The sequence below is a fragment of the Equus caballus genome, chromosome 2 (genome assembly GCF_041296265.1).
Source record: "Equus caballus isolate H_3958 breed thoroughbred chromosome 2, TB-T2T, whole genome shotgun sequence".
Classification (NCBI taxonomy): Eukaryota; Metazoa; Chordata; class Mammalia; order Perissodactyla; family Equidae; genus Equus; species Equus caballus.
The window spans coordinates 111,037,520-111,060,130 of record NC_091685.1 but is presented as its reverse complement, the minus strand read 5'-3'; the positions used below and the strand labels follow the sequence as shown (position 1 = coordinate 111,060,130).

The 22,611-nt window shown below is 35.3% G+C and overlaps 1 protein-coding gene across 9 annotated transcripts in view; it reads left to right on the top strand.

Annotated features, from left to right (window-relative positions):
• AFG2A (AFG2 AAA ATPase homolog A) overlaps positions 1-22,611 on the top strand; it is a 309,252-nt gene that overhangs the window by 77,205 nt on the left and 209,436 nt on the right. For all 9 annotated transcript variants that reach the window (XR_002806528.2, XR_011436155.1, XR_011436156.1 and 6 more), the window contains exon 13: positions 742-821. Coding sequence is in view for 5 of the 9 variants with exons in the window: in XM_003364517.5 (XP_003364565.1) it covers positions 742-821 (80 nt within the window). In the remaining 4 variants the exon portion in view is untranslated. The remainder of the gene's footprint in view (positions 1-741; positions 822-22,611) is intronic.

Genomic DNA, 22,611 nt, shown 5'->3' with positions numbered 1-22,611 from the left:
GACTTTTTCTAGCCCATTTCCACATATCACCCCCATGGCTATCTGGCTAGTCTCTGATGTTGGTAGTCTGATTGACTTCTGGTCTAACCAAACTATCCTCTTCTGAGTTTTGGTCATTTTTCTTGTCCTGGCTTTACATCAACCATTATTTTCCCATACAGTCTTCAAAGAAATGAGCAAGACATGTGGCTTTTGGGCTTATGGATATTTTATATGCTAATCTGTGGCTGATTTTGCACATTTATGGTTTTTCTTTCAAACATGTGTTTATGATAGTTAATAATACCTATCATTTACTGCCTCGTACTATGTTACAGGCATGTGCTAAATGCTTTGCATTCCTTTTTTTGTTCAATTCTTAAAGTAATCTTCTGAGGCAGGCTTTTTATAGATGTGGAAATTGAAGTTTGAAGAAGTAAAGCTACCTGCTGAAGGTCACGCAGCTACAGGTGGTGGAGGGGGGATTTTAACTGAGATTGTCTGATTGCTTAATGAAATTGCCTCCTGCACACCTCTGTGAATATATATTGGTGTCTTGTCTCTGTGCAAGTAAGCACTGTGGAAGAAGGTACAAATCCTTTGTGAAGTGTGCATAGATCTGTTACAGGGTGTATACAAAATGATTGGGCTGCTTGACCAGTACATAGTAGATTTAGTTCTAAATACCATTTTCAAACTAAAACCAACTACAGTTTTCTGGAGTTCACTGATCTTTACCTAATGTGGCCCTCTTTCCACCAGATCTTCCGAAAAGCAAGAGCAGTGGCTCCTTCCATCATTTTCTTTGATGAACTTGATGCCTTAGCAATTGAAAGGGGCAGGTAAGAAATATTTAATAGAACTGCTATTAAATATCAGCAATTACAGGGTAAATAGCATTTCTTATACAAATTTTTTTTATTAATACATTTGGCCTAAAAGAAAACATTTTTAAATTCGTGTAGTTTTTTCTCTTATATCCATTAAATTATTTCCTGTTATCACTTTGTAATACTTTCATATAGAATATTTGTTTTTTGAAAAACACTGGTATCCATTTGGGACATTTGAGTTAATTTTTATAGTTTATTATCTACAGAGACCCCCTAGCACTGCCTATCAAAATTAAAGTTGTTATAAACATAATTAAAAATGTAAACAAAGCTCAATTAAGTGTAATTGTATGATACAGTAGAACCCAATTATAATAAAATATTTTATTGCACAGATTTTAGTATTCTCTGGATTAAATCATGTTTCCTACAATATAATTAATTACAATAGAATAAAAATTAGTATTAATAATTTTGTTACCAAATCTCAAGCAATAAAGAAGATTATAATCTCGTTTCATACAGATGTGTGTGTATATATACATATCAGAACTGTTTACAAGTATGATTTTTTTCTCAACAAATGTTTAGAGGTCTTTTAAGGAATATGTACTACAAGTACTTCATGTTAGAGAATGTTAATTTATGTGTTTTGTGCATAGCTTTCTGATGTATAAAAGTTTTCCTGATGGTGATTACAGTGATGGCGGAAAACACCTTTTAAGTCCCCAGTATTAAAGGCGATAAGAAGTATTACTTTCCTCTTCCTTCCTTGGCAGAGCTGCCTCATCAGATGAGAGTATAAACTGTCATTAGGAAATGATTGTTAGGAGGTTACTCTCCCTGCTCTTGTCCCCCCTTTTCAGTATCCCATAAATACCTACCAGTCTTTTTATTTTGTGAGTTGAAGTTACTCGGACCCTTTTATTACTTCTGAGGTGAGATAGCACAGAAGGTTACAGATAGCTCAAGTTCATCTTAACTACAAGAGAAGAAAAAGACGCCAGAGAAGTTTGCTGAAGTAGTGTGACCTGCCACATTTATGTGACATCAGAGACATCTGTTTTTGGAGCCTAAAAAAGGAATAAGGTGTGATACATTGTTAAATATGAATCAGACAAGAGGTAGAATATATAGCAGAGTTCTCATAAAATGCTTTTGAAATGAGATGGTGTGAAAAACCACACAAGGCACTTGGTAGAAGTATCTTGTTTTTGCAGACAATTTGGCTCAGTAGGAATTTACAAATATATTAGAGATGCTAATGATTTGCAGCCTTTAGATATCGTTTCCTCTGATAGTCTTCATCATAGTGTGTATTGTATACCTCCCTCCCTCAGTGGCTCATTAAAATCAAGTAAAAATAAATTCTGTGCAGTTTCCTTTGTATAGAAAAATTTTTGGTCAAGTTAGTCGACATTTCAGAAAACAAAGGTGAGGCTTATGAGCAAATGAAGTGCAAATGGTCCAAAATGGAGAGTTTTGATTGCACTTTAGTTGCACTAAGTCTTATATAGTTCGTTTTTTATAGCCAAAGAATCTCACAGGGTGATACTCTGTTTTCAGTGTATATTTTCCTAATTGTGTGATGAGCCAACACTGCCTAGGGGCAATTCTACATAATATTGGGCTGTAGAATAGTCATTGCTTTCATTTGTTCAAAGTTATTATCTGTTTTCTGTAACACTCAGATCAAACCCATATGACTAGTCCAAAAATGACAGTGCATAAGAAGACTGTTTCTTCTTATCAAGATTTTAATTTCCAAACTTAAGATGTTTAACAAATTGAGCAGGGAATTATACTGTATGCTAGTCCTTACTGTCTGTGTATGTTAAATCAATTATTTCGACCGTTTCAAGTTACTCAAATTCGCTGTGGAACTCAGGATTGTAACCAGCACATTGTAAATACAGCATAGACATACTATTTGCTTAGCTTTAGAAATATTTGTACTTTCAGAAAGAGAGATTTTTCATACTTATAAGAAAGTGTCTAATTACACCCACTATTTTCCCCTCCTTCCTACCGCATTTAAGTTTCCTTAGGACTTAAAAAATAAATAAGCCTGACACTTACTTGTCTTTTTCTGTATGCCCATTTAAATTATGGGTGATCCAAATAAGATTTTCTTTTGGTCTTAGTTCATATGATGAGTCAGAGGAAATGCTGTAAGATTCCCTTTGCAAAGTGCTTCAATGATCTCTATAACATTTGGGAAAATTGAAATTGCTGTTAAAGTAGCATAGCTCTTGGGTAAATAGATGTATGCTCAGGAGTAAGGCACTGAGGTAGGGAAGAGATTTGAATTATACTGGGCTAATAATAGTATTGGGTAACATTCATTTAGTGCTTATTATGTACTAGAAACTGTTTTAAGTGCTTGATAGGTAGAGAAAAAAACTCACAGAAAGGCCCCTATGTTAATGCAAAGTAAGATATTATACAATTGGCAATTGGCTCCAGTATTGTGCCCCATTTCCCAGCTAGCTTAAGTATTTACCTTTTTAAAGGTTATAGTGGGAATGGGAGTGCAAGCTGGGAATTAAATCATCAGTCAACCTTGTCTTAGGCAGCAGTCCTGTCCCCAGAAGTAGAGAGGTGTAGAGTGAGTCCCTTGATTCTTAGAACAACTTTCTCTGTCTTAGGACATTCTAGCCAGTCACACCATCCCAAATCATCCTCATCAGCTAACATTGATTGCCTGGTAATGCCAAACTTCAAGCAGAACTAGAAGAGATTTGGTACAAGGACCGTCTCTGAAACCTAGAGTCACTAGCTGGAGAGGCCCATCTTGTTTATTTAATTAACTTCCAAATAATGTGACGCCCTTTGTTTGGACCTCAGTCACCATGTTATGGCCTTTTGCTGTATTAACTTCTAATCATCACAACTCAAGAGGTGTAGGTCCTATTCTCATCTCCTTTTTACAGGTGAGAAAACTTAGGCATATAGATGCATAAATATGTTTTTCAAGGTCATGTATGCTTAGTAGCAGATCTTGGATTTGAATTCACATATTTTGACTCCAAAGCAGATACTCTGAGCCACTTTTTCACTCGACTACACCACAGATTCCAGGATACCAGGTCTGAGTTCAAGCTTGTATTTATTGTGCATTTTCTCTGTGTCTTACATTAGTAATGACCCTGTCTGTCTAACTGGGCTGTTGTAAGACCCCTTTGCAAGTATTCATTCATTCACTTGTTCGGTATTTATTGAATGCTCACTCTGCAACAGGCTCTGTGTTGGGGATAAAACAGTGACCAGGACCTAGGGCAATTTGCTTAGCCTCTGTAAGCCTTAGTTTCTTCATTTGTGAGGTGGAGCTAATAGTAAATTCTAGGTTGTTGGAATTAAATACGTGTAAAGCACATCACATAATACTTGACATTTTGTAACTGCTTAAAAAACTTTGTTTCTTATAATTTCTGCATAGATATTTTTGTAATAATAATTTCCAAATAGATATAAATATAGTAATAGAGATAGAAATGAATCCTGCCCCAACAGAGTTTACGTTCTACATTCGTTATGTTCTAATGAAGCATTTGGGAAATTAGAAAAATTATTCTACAGATAACAGACACTATGGCATTTCATTAATCTAAGATGCCATCTGTCGTAAGACCCATCATTATTTTATGTACCAATATTGAAGAAAAATGCAGCCTTAAATTATGGAGTGGTGCTGAGAAATCACAACTCCAAGAGACGTCTTGATTTCAAAAACTTAAAATATGAAAAAAGTTTATATCTTAGAAATAGAAGAAAGACAGTAAGAAAGAGAAGATGATCTGTTTTATAAAGCCAGTACTATTATATAAAAAATGTTTGGGATGTTGTTTTATGACTAGAATGTAAAGAAGAAGATTAAATATATGGAAAAATGAAAAAGATTAAGTACTCAGTTAAGAGCTGATTCATTGGTATCTTCTGTGAGGTATTGGAGAATCTGTGATTTTAATAACTGCTTTCTTGTATAGCTGTTTCTGTACTTAATAGTCCAGAGTTGGTTTCCACTTGGAGTGGTTGGGGAAAAAGTAAGAAGTTCTGGGCCAATTTTCATTGAAAATGAAGATTCCAGGCTTAGCAGCATTCTGAAAAGAGCTCTGAGTTTTAAAATAAAGATCAGGAAATGGGGTAGCTCTTTTACGGCATATCCAGATTTCAGGTAAATTCAGTGAATTCATGACACTAAGCACTGTAGAGGAAATTTTTGTAGGCATCATTTCTCTAAATGACACTTTTCAAGGAGGGTTATAAATTTTTTTAATGTGATTTTTATGGTGGTTTTTAAAATTTCATAAAATCATAAAATTTTATAGCTGGAAAAATTCTTAGAAGTCATCTAGTGTAACCTTTTATTCTTCACAAGGAACAGAAGCCCCTAGAATTTAAGAGAAGAAGCACATCTTCCTTGTGACCTAAACAAGACTAGAACTCATGTTTTCTGATCTAGTGCCTTTGAACTCTACTACTGCTACCTCATACACTATCAGGATTTCAGATAGAAGAAGTGTGTTTATATCAGTGTAAAAATTCTCATGTATCTAAATACTTAAAGAATATTTTTTATGTTTAAGACACTCTAACAATAGCCACTTGTTAAATACTCCTAACCACTCTTATTTTGTATATCTGTATTTAAAGTTGCTATATTCAATCCCTATGTCCTGGTAGGCAGTTTTCTCTAATTTATACTTCATCACCTCAGATATAACATAGTTCTCACATTGGTAAACTTTTAATATTAAACAGAAATCTTGAGGAAAACAACAAAAGAAGAAATGGAAAATGTGTAACATATTTTTCATTATAATAGTTTTATAAAGTATAGCCAAGTTCTCTATTTTTGTGTTCTGTTTTGTCTATGCATTGTGGGTAAGTACTATAGCATAGATTAAAGGTATGACTTTCCTTAGAAAGATGGCCTGGCATAGCATTTTACTAGGAGTTGGAAATTTCTTGTTGTGGGACACAGATGTCTCCTATTGTAGTTATTTTGCCTTTAAAATGCATTTTACATGTACCAAGAAAATCGTCATAGTTAGTGCTTGTGTTCAGAGTAGTTTATGTTTGGCTGGTCTTCTTAGTTCTCTTCTGAGCCTGAATACTGACTATGGGAGTGTGGGAGGTAGATTTTAAGAAACAAATTCAGATGCCTCCCATTTGGAACTCTTTATGACATTTGAAAATATATACTAGAAAAATATTTTAAAATTTAAGTCAGATACATGAGATATTGGTCTATAATTTAGAAATCATAGGGGATGATGGGGCATTTTATTTTATTGGAGGAATTGAAGAGGAAAGACATATATCATTTTTGTGAAATTTTTAGTGTTGAAAAATAAAATCAGTGTAATAATTAACATCATGATAGTGGGATTTCTTTAAGATGGGGATTGGCATACCTCTTCTGTAATAGACCAGTTAGTAAATATTTTCGGCTTTTTGGGCCACACGGTCTCTATTGCAACTATTCATCTTTGCTTCTGTAGTGCAAAAACAGCTGTAGAGAATATGTAATCAAAAAAACAGTTCACTGGCTGGGTTTGGTTTATGGCTCTAGTTTACTGCTCATTTTAAGATACCATAAAGGCCTTCAGTCCGTGGCACTAGATGAGTTTTGAATAGGAATAATTTGGAAAAGGGGCTTGACTTCTGAAGGGATACAAGAATTAATGTTTTGGGAAAGTCTAGCTTCAATATTTTCTACAGCTGAACACTTTTTTCCCCCATTGTTGTCTTGCCTATCTCTAGCAGATAATAAAGTTTTATGAAATCATTTCATTATGTTAGTGATTGCACATTTGTTTTAAACTTTTTCTTGGAGTTGGTTTTGATTTCCTATGATGTCAGTTTTATGGTTTTTGTTTCCTACTGCAGCTTTGAAAATCAGCCAAGAATATTTCTCAGCCCATAAAACATTTTCATTATGCTGTTCTCCACCCAGCTCTCAATGATCTGTGGAAAGAAAGGGCAAATACAGCATGGGTAATGGAAACCCACAGAGTTCCCTTCACCTAATCTTCAACATTAGTTACATACAGTCACTATCTCCTCCTACAACAAGTAGGAAATTGGACAAGTATGAGTTTCACCTCTTTCTGTTTAGAAGCACCCGATTGGAGGTGTCAATAATAAGTTTCTGAATCACAGAATTTTAAAACTAGAAAGGCCTGTCTATGTATTGTCTAATTCAACTTCTTCATTCATACATGCCAGTAATTATTAAATCCTCAAGGGAACAATAATGTCATGTCTTTATCCTCTTTTCTCAGATGCACAGTGTCTAGCAGAAAAGCACCCAGACATTTATTTTTTGAAAAAGGAATAAAGGCTCAGAGAAACTAGAGATTTGGTTCACTCAACTAACTGCTAGCAGAGTCTGACTTCACTATGTTTTAGTGTCATTTTTGAACCAATTTTCTTTTAAAATTAATACAGAGCCTATCTTTTGGAATTTTGTCACTTGCGTTTATGTTCATAGAAGCGTCATCATCTTCATTATAACGAATCATTTGTAAGCATTGGGATACATTCACCTGCAAAAGACCTCTAAAAAGAATTAATGAAGTGTCAGGCATTGCTTTCTTCAAAAAAAGTCAATAGTTTTTGAACACACTAACTCTAAAAGTTGGTCTGGAATCACAAAACTTGGTCAGAAGTGCTAAGTATATAGAAATGGTAGATACTCTTTTTAATGTAACTGATAGCAACAATAATCAAAGGATAACAGGATAGCAACAGTATTGAAGATCATACTGCTTAGGTTGGTGAGAAAACATTTTAAAAAAGACTACTGCCATCCTTTGTATACTAATGAATTTTGTAGAAAGGTCACCATGTTACCCTCTGCCCAGAAGACCATTCAGTCACACTTATTTTATTGTAGGGGAGTCGAAGTGAGTCTTTTCTCAAGTAAGCAAGCACCCAAGTGACTGGGTTGTAAATTCTATTTGTCTATAGCCACACTTAGAGCATGTAAATAATGATCCTGAATCAGTATCCACCTACCCAACCCTGTCCCTCAGGAAAAAAAGAAAGTACCTTCATTTAGAAGACACACAAAAAAGGGTAGAAAAAAACAGATGAAGTCAACTTCTTTTGGTATAGATCCAAGAAACCAAAGAAGTGGAGATTTTCTCCTCTTTAGTCTATATCTTGAGTGAAGCATTTCTGCATGCCAGCACAGAATCTTGTATATTGTTGAAAAATATTCTGTCTGTTTTATCTGTTTTAGAAGGTTTTCCATTTTTTAAAAAAAATCATTTTAAAATATGAGAATGTCTGAAAAGTAAAAAAATATCCTTATCTGGGGGCTGGCCCCGTGGCCGAGTGGTTAAGTTCGCGTGCTTAGCGGCAGGTGGCCCAGTGTTTCGTTGGTTCGAATCCTGGGCGCGGACATGGCACTGCTTATCAAACCACGCTGAGGCAGCGTCCCACATGCCACAACTAGAGGGACCCACCACGAAGAATATACAACTATGTACCGGGGGGCTTTGGGGAGAAAAAGGAAAAAATAAAATCTTTTTTTAAAAAAAATCCTTATCTGCAAATTTTAGCTATTCAAAATAAATCGTTCCTTGAGCACCCTGAGGAGCCAAGCTATTACTACATTTGAATAGCTAATAGTTAAGACTAAAATGTAAAGAATTCTAATTACCAAGGTATGGCAATCTCCTACTAATACATCATGTAAAAACAAAGTTTCTTTTAGTAGTTTATTTATTAGGCCCACTGTTTTAGGCATGCCTAACAGTTATGAAGGGCTTCAGAGGAGCAGCTCTTATCTTAGTATTATGTTAGTGTTTTCATGGCAATCTTTAAGGAAGTTTGTTACTTTCTTACTGTGTTGTAAGTAAGGCCAAGTAGGGAACTGCCAATATGAATCTGAATGTATCTGCTGACCTGTGCTATCCTAGCTTCCGAAAATCTACCATACATCATGTTCGTGCTTTATGTCAGTAAACATTTATATGCCAGACACTTCTTTGTTAGTTTAATTTAAAATACCTTTAAAAAGTTTTGGATATCTTCATTAAGCCAGTTTTAATGGTGATGATTATAATTATGTTAATGCTTGTACTTGTTATCTACAGTTCCTTTGTGCTAAATAGTATGCTAGATTCTTTATAGATTTTACTTAATTTTGAGGACGGTACGAGCCTTCCCGTGTTTTGTTTGGGAAAACTGAGGCTCAGAGAGGTTAAGTAACTCTTCCACAAGATTACACACAAAACGTAAGTGGTGAAGCTGCCATTTGAAGCCAAGCTCATTGAATATCAAAGCCCTTTCCCAAATTCAAAGCAACCTTCCCAATGAGTACTAATCAGTAAAGGTTTTACTGGAATGATTTAAAAAACTTCATATTGCATAATAATTCGTTATAATTACTACAGAATTTTAGTTTTCTCTATCACCATTTCTAGGTCTATGGCACTAGGAAAACAATACATATTTAGAAGCATTTTCTCTGCTTCAAGTTTTAGACAGCCTATTGTCAGAAAATGTTTGAACTGACATGATTAGTTTATCTTTTTGTTGGATTATGTTCATGACAACTGAGAGGAGGTCCAGGATTATGTTCATGACGACTGAGGGGAGGTCCAGGATTGGGAAAAAATTCCCTTCAAAAATACCCTTTGGGGGGGCCGGCCCCATGGCCGAGTGGTTAAGTTCACATGCTCTGCTTTGGCAGCCCAGTGTTTTGCCGGTTTGAATCCTGGATGCGAACATGGCACTGCTCACCATGCCGTGCTGAGGTGGCATCCCACATGCCATGACTAGAAGGACCCACAACTAAAAAAAATACACATGTTTGTACCCGGGGGCTTTGGGAGAAAAAGGAAAAATAAAATCTTTAAAAAAAAAACCAAAACCTTTTGGGGGCTGGCCTGGTGGCGTAGTGGTTAAATTTGCTGCTCTGCTTTGGTGGCCTGGGCTTTGCAGGTTTGGATTCCCAATGCAGACCTCCATGCCACTCATGAAGCCGTGCTGTGGTGGTGTCCCACATACAAAAAATAGAAGAAGATCGGCACAGATGTTAGCTCAGCAACAATCTTCCTCAAGCAAAAAGAGGATGATTGTGGGGCCAGCCCAGTGGGGTAGTGGTTAGGTTCACACGTTCCACTTCAGTAGCCCAAGGTTCGCGGGTTCAGATCTTGGACGTGGACCTACACACTGCTCATCAAGCCATACTGTGACACTGTCCACATACAAAATAGAGGAACATTGGCACAGATGTTAGCTCAGTGACAATCGTCCTCAAGCAATATGAGGAAGACTGGCAACAGATGTTAGCTTTGGTCCAATCTTCCTTACCAAAAAAACCCAAAAGCCTTGTCATAGTGTGAATTGAACTCTGAGTTTAAGAATCATTTGTTTCTCTAACACTGTGTTTGAGTCAAAACTGTACAGATGTAATGAGTATTGCCTATGTTAGCTTAGAATTTTTACTAGGAAATCATGGCAAAATGGAAAAATACATACTTTTATGTCATTATGTTAACAGTTTATACAAAGCTGCAGTTATGCAGAGCACATGCAGCTTACACAGCTCTAGGACAGCTGGCGAAGATAACTCACTATGTCTGTCTACTTTTATAGGGTATCTTGTTAATCTAAAATAGCTCACTTACGGTTAGGTTTATGCTGAATATTGATCACAATCTGATGGCATAGTTTGTCATGTAGTGATAAGCTGGAAAATTCAAGGCGTTATTGATTCTTGGCATTCATCAAATGGTTTTTGCTTTCATTTTTCCAGTTTTGGTGGTTATTTGTTCTTAATTGGCATATATTTCTTTAGTACAGTTGTTTCCTTTCAACTATAATAAAAGCTCCCTGCCTCCCCGCTGCCATCCCTTCCCAAGAGTGCTAATTTAAAACATTTCAACTTAACTTTGGCACATTGGTGTATTTGGTTTACAAAATTCTTTAAAGTTATTTATACTTTATAGTATTATGGAAAGGGTATAGATTCTGGAGTCAGGTAGATGTGTATTTAAATCTTGCCTCTGCCATTTGCTAGTCATGGAATCTTAGGCAAGTTACTCAACCTCTCTGTGCCTCAGTTTCCTTATCTATAAAATGAGAGTAAAAGTAGTATCTACCTCACAGTGCTGTTATTGGGATTAATGAATGAATACATGTGATACATGGCACAGCAAGTTAAATATGTGTCATCTATTATTAATACAGTGTCTGGGAGGTAGGTATTCAATGAATGTAAGTATATATTTTTTATAATTATTTATGAAGGTTTTCTCCCCTCACAGCATTCTTTGAAAAATCAGAGTTCTCCATTTTCTTGAGGCTATAAGTAAGGCACAGATAAACTGCATTGTATAAATAGACTATGTACTGAGCTTTCATAATGCTGCAAACAAATGGTTTCTCAGAAACAGGGGAGTTTAATTTTATTTATGGGAATCAGAGAAGACTTTGTTGAGGAGATTATTTTTAAGTCAGCTCAACAAGGTGAGCAAGGAATCTGAGAAATTTCTGATTTTGGTAGACTCTTTATTTTTTAATTTAATTTAATTTTTTTATTGTGGTTATAATAGTTTAAAACATTGTGGAATTTCAGTTGTACGTTATTTGTCAGACATCATGTAAGTGTACCCCTTCACCCCTTGTTCCCTCCTCCACCCCCCTTCACCCTGGTAACCACTAAATTGTTCTCTTTGTCCATACATTTGTTTATATTCCACATATGAGTGAAATCATATGATTTTTCTTTCTCTGCCTGGCTTATTTCGCTTAACATGATGCCCTCAAGGTCCATCCATGTGATTGCATGTGGGACGATTTTGTCTTTTTTTATGACTGAGTAGTATTCTATTGTATATGTATGCCACATCTTCTTTATCCAGTCATCAATTGATGGACACTTGGGTTGATTCCACGTCTTGCCTATTGTGAATAATGCTGCAATGACCATAGGGGTGCATAAGTTTCTTTATATTGTTAATTTCAAGTTCTTTGGATAAATACCCATTAGTAGGATAGCTGGGTCATATGGTATTTCTATTTTTAATTTTTTGAGAAATCTCCATACTGTTTTCCACAGTGGCTGCACCAGTTTTCATTCCCACCAGCAGTGGATGAGGGTTCCCTTTTCTCCACAACCTCTCCAACATTTATTATTTTTTGTCTTGGTGATTATAGCCATTCTAATGGATGTAAGATGATATCTAAGTGTAGTTTTGATTTCCATCTCCTTGGTGATTAGTGATGTGGAACATTTTTTCATGTGCCTGTTGGCCATCTGTATATCTTCTTTGGAAAATGTCTGTTCATATCCTCTGCCCACTTTTTGATTGAGTTGTTTGTTTTCTTGTAGTCGATAGACTCTTTATTTAATTATAAAGATGTTATTGTCAGCTGAATAGCATAGCTAGAATTTTAAGCATGCAGAAAGTTGTTTACAGGAAAATACAATATGTGGAATGTGATATAATGCTTTTCTGTAGAATTGCTTTTTAAAAAAATCTAGTCTAACATGAATTAGATTTCTTCAGTTTAAGAGTTTGATGGTATTGGAAATGACTTATTAAAAATAATGCATTTGTTTATGGAAGAATCAGCTTCTTTCTGAGGGACAGAGATGTGTTCTGTAGATAGATTTATTACTGTGTTATCAACAAGTTTTATTCAGAATTATAGAAAAGGTTTATGTTCAAATTTTTTAAATTGTTTAAAACATAAGTTCCTACACTATTTTTTTGAACTTAAAAATATCTAGTCACCCTTCCCAGGCTATCTCCCTTTTTTCTTCCACTTTCCCTTTAAGAAAAGATGTTGATAATTTTAGTGTTTTCATAACTTACAAGCTACATCTTTATAATAGATTTTTACTTTTTAAAAGAGAATTCTTGACATTTTTAATGAGTAAGCAGTTATTGGTGTGTATGCAAGCAAATGGTGCCCCAATAGCTACTGTTTCTATTACTAGGGGAATTGCTGTTTAGGACTCTGAAATATTGTTTGTATTTGTTTTACTGTTAGCCACTGATTGCTAAAATCATTTTGCAAAGACAGCTTTTGGAATAAACCTTAAATGTAAATGTTGGTCACAGACTGTTATCTCTAGTTGGCAATAATTTTATTGGCTTTAGCATTTGAAAATCCTGAGTCCATTTTTGGTCCCTGTGATTCCTTTTGATAGTTTTGGGAAATTCTCAGGTTGTATTTCTTGAAATATGCCTTCTATTTCATTCTCTCTCTTCTCCCCTTTATTGCAATTATATGTTTCTTAGACTTTCCACTGAGTTCCATATGTCTTTTACACTGTTTTCAGTCTGTTTTTCTTTTTGTGAATCAGTTTGGCTACTTTCTACTAATCTGTTTTCTAGTTCAAGAATCCTCTCTTCTGTTGTGTCTAATCTGCTTTTACACTCATCTTTTTAAATTTCAGTTTTTAGGTTTAGAATTTTTATTTGACTTTTTCTTATGGATTCCAGGTTCCTGCTGAAATTCACCATTTATTTTTTTGCTACAATTCATGTGAATTTTTGTTTTCACTATCTCAGCCCTATCCTTTTCCAGATTACTTGGTAATTTAATATTATTTCACAGATTCTAACTTCCTAGTATCTCTCCTCTTCTTAAGAAGAAGCTGAAAGGAAGGGATAAAGGCTGAATGATAATCTAAGAAAACCTTTTCTATGTTACCTCTTTATAAGATATAGAGTTTTGAGGAATGGGGTGAATAGGGATGTATACATTATGATTTTGTTGATAATGGAATATCTTGAACTTTTAATTGTTGCATTTCTTTATATGGACTCTGTACGTAATGCTTGGTGTTTAGTTCAGTGTCTGAAACAATTATGGTACTGGTAATCTTTCTGTTTATGAAGTGTTTTATCCATTCTTAAATTAACTTTAGACTAGTTTATGTTAATATAATGTGATGGTGTGTCAGTGCATTTTCAGCATCTAAAAAGTGGCATTAAAAAACCCCTTAAATTTTTTTTTTTCCTACCTATGACTTAAACCTTAGATTCAAAATGAAAAATGGTTGTACAGTTTTTAGGAGTTTTTTTTCCCAATAAGCTCTCATGTAGAAAGTGCTTATAGGGGCTGGCCTGGTAGCATGGTGGTTAAGTTCACATGCTCCACTTTGGTAGCCCAGGGTTTGCTGGTTGGATCCCAGGCGTGGACCTACGCACTGCTTGTTAAGCCACGCTGTGGCAGGCATCCCACATATAAAGTAGAGGAAGATGGGCATGGATGATAGCTCAGGGCCAGTCTTCCTCAGCAAAAAGAGGAGGATTGGCGGTAGATGTTAGCTCAGGGCTAATCTTCCTCAAAAAAAAAAAAAGTGCTGATAATAAAGCTTATATATGGCATTCTTTCAGCTTTAAATGTTAATTTATACAGTAATTTATGTTCACAACATTAATCCTGGGCTATGAGATACTGAAATTCTGTTTGAATTATATGATGAAAATTTATATAAATTTGGAATACCTTTAAATGTATTCAAATTATTTGGTTTTATAAAATTTGAAAAGTTAAAACCTGTATGTAAATTTTAATATTAGAAATCTCTATCATTTGTTAACTTGTTTTCTTAGCCTTTAATAAAATGTTTTAGATTTTCTTTCAAATGTTACCACATATGAAAGTCTATATTGAGTGGTACTCAAATTCAGTACTACCCCTGGTTAAACCTCACTTTGATAGATATGAGATTGCTCTTGTTTTTCTAGAAAAGATTCTAAATATTCTGTATAGTATAAAATCACTCATGGTTATAAGTTAGAGCCACTTCTTCATTACTGATGGAGTAAGTGGTCATCTTAATCTAGTTTTGTTTAGTTTTGTTTATTCTGTCGAAGTTCTTTATTTAAACTGAAAACAAATGTAATCCAGAGTTCTTGAGTTAGTCTTTCAAGAACTACTCTGTGTTTTTTATTTTGGAAAAGCAAGTAAATGTGGGGTTTTCTTTTCACTACTAGACTCGAAGGTCCTTCAGCGAGTAGGGAATGCCTTCTTAACCTTCCATTCTCATTTCAAAAAACAGCCTGGCTTGCTAGGCAATGAATGTTTGTTGAATGAATGAATTGAATTGAATGAGTTGTTGCACTCTGTAATGAAACTATCCCCCTCATTTCTTCCGTGATCCTCCTCCTACCATACCATAATGACCTTTGCGAATCTGAAACAAAACCTAGTAGCTATTTATTTTTACTTTTCAGTAAGCTCAGCTAATACATTCACACTTACCAGTAAGATATCTAGCAGTCTTACTAATTCATTGGAGAAAGAAGGGAGAGTGTACAGGACATAGCTAAGGATGGGTTGTGACATTTGAGTATAGATCCTAGTAGGGAAAGACAAAGCAAGCAATAGCACATATAAAATGAGATGTGGCATGGCCCAGGATTTTTTCTTTTGTTGAAAATATACCGCTCACTTGGAACAATTTAGTTATGTTACACAAACTCCTCTAGGTAGGGCACAAAAATTAGAAGAATTTTACCATCATTTAGTAGTGCAGTTAGGTTAACATTTGTTATTAGTGTATGTGTAACTCTCTCCAATGCTAGGGAGTATAACCTTCATGTGGATAACTGCATTCAACATTTTTTGTTCCTTTACTTGACTCAGCAGCATTTGACACAGTTAACTTCCTCTTTGCTGTGATACTATCTGTTTCTTGTTCCTTGTTTTCTTTCCTTCCTCTCTGGCGCCCTGCTAGAGACTGAATTGCGTCCCCCCAAAATTCATGTGTTGAAGCCCTAACCCTAATGTGGGGTCTTTGGGAGATAATTAGGTTTAGATAAAGTCATGAGGGTGTGGCCCTTGTGCTGGGATTAGTGCCCGTGTGAGAAGAGACACCAGAGAGCTTGCTCCTCTTTCTCTCTGTACCATGTGAGGACACTGCAAGAAGGTGGCCGCCTGCAAACCAGGAACAGCTTTCACCAGAATCCAGCCATGCTGGCACCCTGATCTCGAACTTCCAGACTCTAGAACTACAAGAAAATAAATTTCTATGTTTTAGCAACTCAGCCTGTGGTATTTTGTTATGGCAGCCTAAGCTGACGAATATATACCACTTATTCATAAAATACTGGTGTAAGCATTCTGTTCACTACTCATTTACCTTTCTTCATTCGCTATACACTTCCTGAGTGATCTCTTCTACTTCCATCTCTTCACTTATCATCTTTATGGCAAAGCCTCCAAAATCTATATTTCCATGTCTTACCTCTTCCTTTTATATCTAAATCTCAAGTTGTCCCACAGGCACTGCAAACCCAGTGTGTTTATAGTTCAAATCCTTTTCACCCAGTGACTCTATGAAGACAGTAGTTTACCAGCTCTGTTGGTTTTGTCTCCTTGTGTAGTATATTCTATGGGTTTTGACAAATATGTAATGACATGTATTATTTCTCATATATATCCACTTTTTGTCTTTGTTGCCACAATATTTATTCATACATCTCTCTTTCTATCTTGGATTATTGCAACATTTTACTAACTGAATGGCTTACAATATTGCCCTTTAAAATTATTTTTTGTGTTTTTCTAAATAGACTTTAATTTTGGAAAGCAGTTTTAGGTTCACAGCAAAACTGAAGAGGAAATCCAGAGAGTTCCCATATACCCCTTCACCCTTCACATGCACAGTCTGCCTACTGTCATCATCCACGGTAGAGATGTATATTTGTTAAAATCAGTGAACCCACGACACAGCATCACCCAAAATTCATAGTTTACAATAGGGTTCACTCTTGGTGTAGTGTATTCTATGAGTTTTGACAAATGTGTAATGACATGTATCCACCATGGTAGTATCACACAGAGTAGTTTCCCCCTGCCCTAAAGATTTCCTGTACTCTGCCTATTTGTCCCTCTGCCACCCTCAACCCCTGACAACCACTGATCCTTTTATTGTCTCCATAGTGTTACATTTTTGGGAATGTTATATAGTTGGAATCATACAATATGCAACCTTTCAGATTGGCTTCTTTTACTTAGTAATGTGTGTTTAGGGTTTCTGCATGTCTTTCCATGGCTTGATAGCGCATTTCTTTTTAGCACTGAATAATATTCCCTTGTCTCTGTGGACCACAGTTTACTTATCCATTCAAATACTGAAGCACATCTTGGTTGCTTCCAAGTTTTGGCAGCTATTAATAAAGGAGCTATAAACATCTGTGTGCAGGTTTTGGTATGGAGGTAAGTTTTCAACTTGCCTGGGTAAATACCAAGGCAAATGATTCCTGGATAATATGATGAGAGTATGTTTAGTATTGTAAGAAACTTCCAAACTGTCTTCCAAAGTGGCTGTACTATTTTTGTATTCTCATCAACATTGAATGAGAGTTTTTGTTGCTCTGCATCCTAATCAGCATTTGTGTTGTCAGTATTTTGGATTTTGGCTATTTTAATAGGTATGTAGAGGTATCTCCTTGTTGGTTTAATTTTCAATTTCCTCATGAAATATGATGTTGAGCATCTTTTCATATGTTCATTTGCCATCTGTATAGATCTTTGGTGAGGTTTCTGTTTGGGTCTTTTGTCCATTTTTTAATTGCGTTTTTCATTTCTTATTGTTAAGTTTTAAGAGTTCTTTTTATATTTTGGATAATAGAGCTTTAATCAGACACGTCTTTTACAAATATTTTCTTCCAGCTTGTGGCTTGTCTTCTCATTCTCTTGATGGTATCTTTATGCACAGCAGAAGTTTTTAATTTTAATGAAGTCCAGCTTATCAGTTATTTCTTTCATGGGTCATGCCTTGGTGTTACATCTAAAAAGTCATCAGCATAGCTAAGATCATTTAGATTTTCTTCTCTGTTATCTTCTAGGAGTTTTATAGTTTTGTGTTTTCTGTTTAGGTCTGTGATCCGTTTTGTTTTGTTTTTTTTTTTTTTTCCTTTTTCTCCCCAAAGTCCCCCGGTACATAGTTGTGTATTCTTCGTTGTGGGTTCTTCTAGTTGTGGCATGTGGGACGCTGCCTCAGCGTGGTCTGATGAGCAGTGCCATGTCCGCGCCCAGGATTCGAACTAACGAAACACTGGGCCGCCTGCAGCGGAGCGCGCGAACTTAACCACTCGGCCACGGGGCCAGCCCCGGTCTGTGATCCATTTTGAATTAATTTTTGTGAGGAGTGTAAAGTCTATGTCTGGATTCATTTTTTTGCATGTGAATGTCCAGATATCTGGTATAGGTTTTTGACAAGAGTTTTGTCAGTTCTTTCATATGTTGTACATAGGTAATCATTTTGTCTGCAAATAAGGCAGTTTTATTTATTTCTTCCAAATTTGTATACCTTTTATTTCCTTTTCTTGTTCTGTTGCATTAGCTAGGACTTCTGGTATATTGTTGAAAAGTAGTGGTGAGAGAAGACGTCTTTGCCTTGTTCCTAATTGTAGCAGGAAAGTTTCTTCTTTCTCAACATTAAGTATGTTAGTTGTAGGTGTTTTGTAGATGTTCTTTATCAAGTTGAGGAAGTTCCCTTTATTCCTAGTTTGCCAAATTTTTATCATGATTTGGTGTTGGATTTTGTCAAACGCCTTTTCTACATCTATTCATACGATCATGTGATTTTTCTTTTTTTAGCCTATTGATGTGATAGATTAGTTTCATTGATTTTAGAATGTTGAACTAGCCTTGTATACCTGGGATAAATCCCCCTTGGTCATAGTGTATAAATCTTTTTATACATTGTTGAATTATACATACTTTATTATACATTGCTGAATTCAATTTGCTAATATTTTGTCCATAAAAGACACAGGTCCTTAGTTTTCTTTTGATATCTTTGTCTGGTTTTGGTATTAAGAAGTAGTCCCTCTGGGGGCCGGCCCGGTGGTGCAGCAGTTACGTTCGCACGTTTTGCTTCACGACCTGTGGTTCACCCATTTGGATCCTGGGTGCGGACATGGCACCGCTTGGCAGAAAGCCATCCTGTGGTAGGCGTCCCACATATAAAATAGAGGAAGATGGGCCTGGATGTTAGCTCAGGGCCAGTCTTCCTCAGCAAAAGGAGGAAAATTGGCAGTAGTTAGCTCAGGGCTAATCTTCCTCAGAAAAACAAAAAAGAAGTAGTCCCTCTGTTTCTATCTTCTGGAAGAAATTCTAGAAAATTGGTATAATTTCTTCCTTAAATGATTGGTAGAATTTACCAATAAACCCATCTGGCTTTGATACTTTTTGTCTTGGAAGATTGTTAATTATTGATTCAATTTCTTTAATTGTTATAAGCCTATTTAGATTATCTAGGTCTTCTTTTGTAAGTTTTAGCAGATTGTGACTTTCAAAGAATTGGCCCATTTCATCTAGATTTTAAAATTTGGGGGTGTAGTGTTATTATTCATAGTGTATCTTTTATTAAACTTTTAAGATCTATGGGATCTGTAGTGATATCCCCTCTTTCATTTCTGATATTAGTAAATTGTGTCTTTTTCTCTTTTTCCTTAGTTAGCCTATCTAAAAGCTTATCATTTTTTTTTTTATCTTTTCAGAGAACCAGCTGTTGGTTTTGTTGATTTTCTCTTTTAATTTCCTGTTATCCATTTTATTGATTTCTGCTCTGATTTTTATTATTTCTTTTCTTCTGTTTACTTTGGATTTCATTTTCTCTTTTTTCACTTTCCTAACATGGAATCTTAGATTATTGATTTTAGATCTTCTTTTCTAATATATGCATTCAGTGCTGTAAATTTCCCTTTAAGCACTGCTTTCACTACCTCCTACAAATTTTGAGAGGTTGTGTTTTCATTTTCATTCAGTTTAAAATCTTTTTTGACTTCTGTTGAGATTTCTTCTTTGACCCATGTATTACTTAGAAATGTTTTTTTTTTAATCTCCGAGTATTTTGGAATTTTCCAACTATCTGCTGTTGATTTCTAGTTTAATTTCATTGTGGTTTGATAGCATACATTGTATGATTTCTATTCTTTTTTTTAATTAATATTTTTTAAAGATTGGCACCTGAGCTAACATCTGTTGCTAATCTTCTACTACTTTTTTTTTCCTTCTCCTTCTTCTTCCCAAAGCCCCTTAGTATGTAGTTGTATATTCTAGTTGTAGGTCCTTCTGTTTGTGCTATGTGGGATGCTGCCTCAGCATGGCCTGATGAGTGGAGCTAGGTCTGCGCCCAGGATCTGAACTGGTAAAACCCTGGGCCACTGAAGTGGGGCGTATGAATTTAACCACCTGGCCATGGGGCCAGCCCCTCATTTCTATTCTTTATAATTTGTTAAAGTATGTTTTATGGCCCAGAATATAGTCTATCTTCGTGAATGTTCCATATGACTTTGAGAAGAATGTGTGTTCTGCTGTTGTTGGATGAAGTGGTATATGGATAACAATTGTATCCAGTTGATTGATGATACTATTGAGTTCAACTGTGTCCTTATTGTAGATTTTCTGCCTGCTGGATCTATCCATTTCTGATAGAGGAGTGTTGAGATTTCAAAGATTGGATTCGTCTCTCTCTGCTTGCAGTCCTATCACTTTTTGCCTTACATATTTTGATGCTCTGCTGTTAGGTAATGCACATTAAGGACTGTTATGTCTTCTTGGACTATTGACTCCTTTATCATTATGTAATGCCCCTCTTTATCCCTGATAATTTCTCTTGTTCTGAAGTCTGCTCTGTCTGAAATTAATATAGCTACTCCAGCTTTTTTTCATTAGTGTTAAAGTTGTACATCTTTTTCCATCCCTTTACTTTTAATCTATATGTATTTTTATATTTAAAGTGGATTTGTTGTAGACAACATATAGTTGGGTCCTGTTTTTTCATCCACTCTTTTAATTGGTTTATTTAGACCACTAATGTTTAATGTGATTATTGTGATATAGTTAGATAATACTATCATATTTATTATTGTTTTCTATTTGTTGGCTCTGTTCTTTTTTCCTGTTTTTGTCTTTCACTCTTCTTCTGCCTTTTTTTGTTTTAATCAAGCATTTTGTGTCATTCCACTTTTCTCTTCTTTCTTAGTATATGAATTATACTTTTTTAAATACTTTTTTCAGTGGTTGCCCTAGAATTTGCAATATACATTTACAACTAATCTACATCTACTTTCAAAATAGCACTATTCATAGGTAGTGTGAGTACTTTAGAATACAGAATATTTGAATTCCTCCCTCTAGTTCCTTGTATCATTTCTGTGATTGTTGTTATTATTATTATGGACAAACTGTAATCTGTTAGATCAATTAAGAATAAGAAAATTAAAGTTTTTATTTTATCTTCACTTATTCCTTCTCTAATATTCTTCCTTTCTTTACATAGATTTGCATTTTAACCTAGATCATTTTCCTTTTCTTGGAAGAACTTCTTTTAACACTTCTTGCAAGACAGGTCTACTAGCAACACATTCCCTCAATTTTTTTTGAGAAAGTCTTTATTTCTTCATCACTTTTGAAAGATAATTTCACTGGATAAAGAAATCTAGGCTGGTGGTTTTTCTCTCTCAGCACTTCAAATATTTCACTCTAGTCTCCTTGCTTACATGGTTTCTGAGGAGTCACCCAATATAATTCTTATCTTTGCTCCTCTAAGGTAAAGTGTTTTTATCCTCTGGCTTCTTCGAAGATTTTTTCTTTGTCTTTGACTTTCTGTGGTTTGAAAATAATATGCCTAGGTGTAGTTTTTTTGGCATTTATCCTACTTTATGTTCTCTGGGCTTCCTGGATCTGTGGTTTGGTGTCAGACATTAATTTGGGGAAGTTCTGTCATTAGTGCTTCAAATATTTCTTCTATCCTACTCTCTTTCTTCTCCTTTGGGTATTTTAGTTACACATTTATTACTCCTTTTGTAGTTGTCCACAGTTCTTGAATAGTCTTTTGTTTCTTTTTTTTTTCTAAGTCTTTTGTTCTCTTTGCTTTTCAATTTTGGAAGTTTCTATTGCCATATACTTAAACTCAGAAATTCTTCCCTCAGCCATGTCTAGTCTACTAATGAGCCCATCAACAGCATTCTTTATTTCTGTAAGTGTTTTGATTTCTAGCACTTCTTTATGAGTCTTAGAATTTCCATTTCTAGGCTTACATTGTCCCTTTCTTGTATGTTGTCTGCTTTGTCCATTAGAACCCTTAGCATATTAATCGTAGTTTAAAAAAAAAATTCCTGGTTTGATAATTGCAACATTCCTGCTCATTCTCTGGTTCTAGTGTTTGCTCAGTTTCTTCAAATTGTGTTTTTTCTTTGCCTTTTAGTATGTCTTGTGGTTTTTCCTGATAGACGGACACGATGTACTAGGTAAAATGAACTGTTGTAAATAGGCCTTTAGTAATGTAGTATTAAGGTGTTGTTGGGAGGAGAAGTATTCTATGGTCCTATGATTAAGTTGCATTCTTTTAGTGAGTCTGTGTTGCTGGACTGTGAACTTCACAATTGCTTTTCAGTAACTCCCCCTTCCTTAGAGTGGAACAAGATGGCTAGTAAGGGCTAGAGTTGGGTATTTTCCTTCCTCCAATTCAACTGGGCTCTGATAAAATCCTAATAGTTTTGGTTCTGGTAAAATAGTTTCTCTTGAAGGCAGGACTTGTTAAGAAGTACAGAATGTTCTGGCATGTTCAAAATGGTACTTTCCCCCTTCTCCTGCTGGAAGTATAAGGAGATTTTCCTTACATCTTTCCTGTAAGAACCTGGTATAGCTTCTGGAGCTTAAGCTCACAAAAATGTGATGATTTCCCTATGATTGGCTCTTCCTGGAGTATTTAACTCTCAGACTTTTCCACATTGAGCCTCCAGCAATTCATCAGTTATGTTTCAGATTTCCCTACCCCGGCACTGGTTCCCATGGAGGT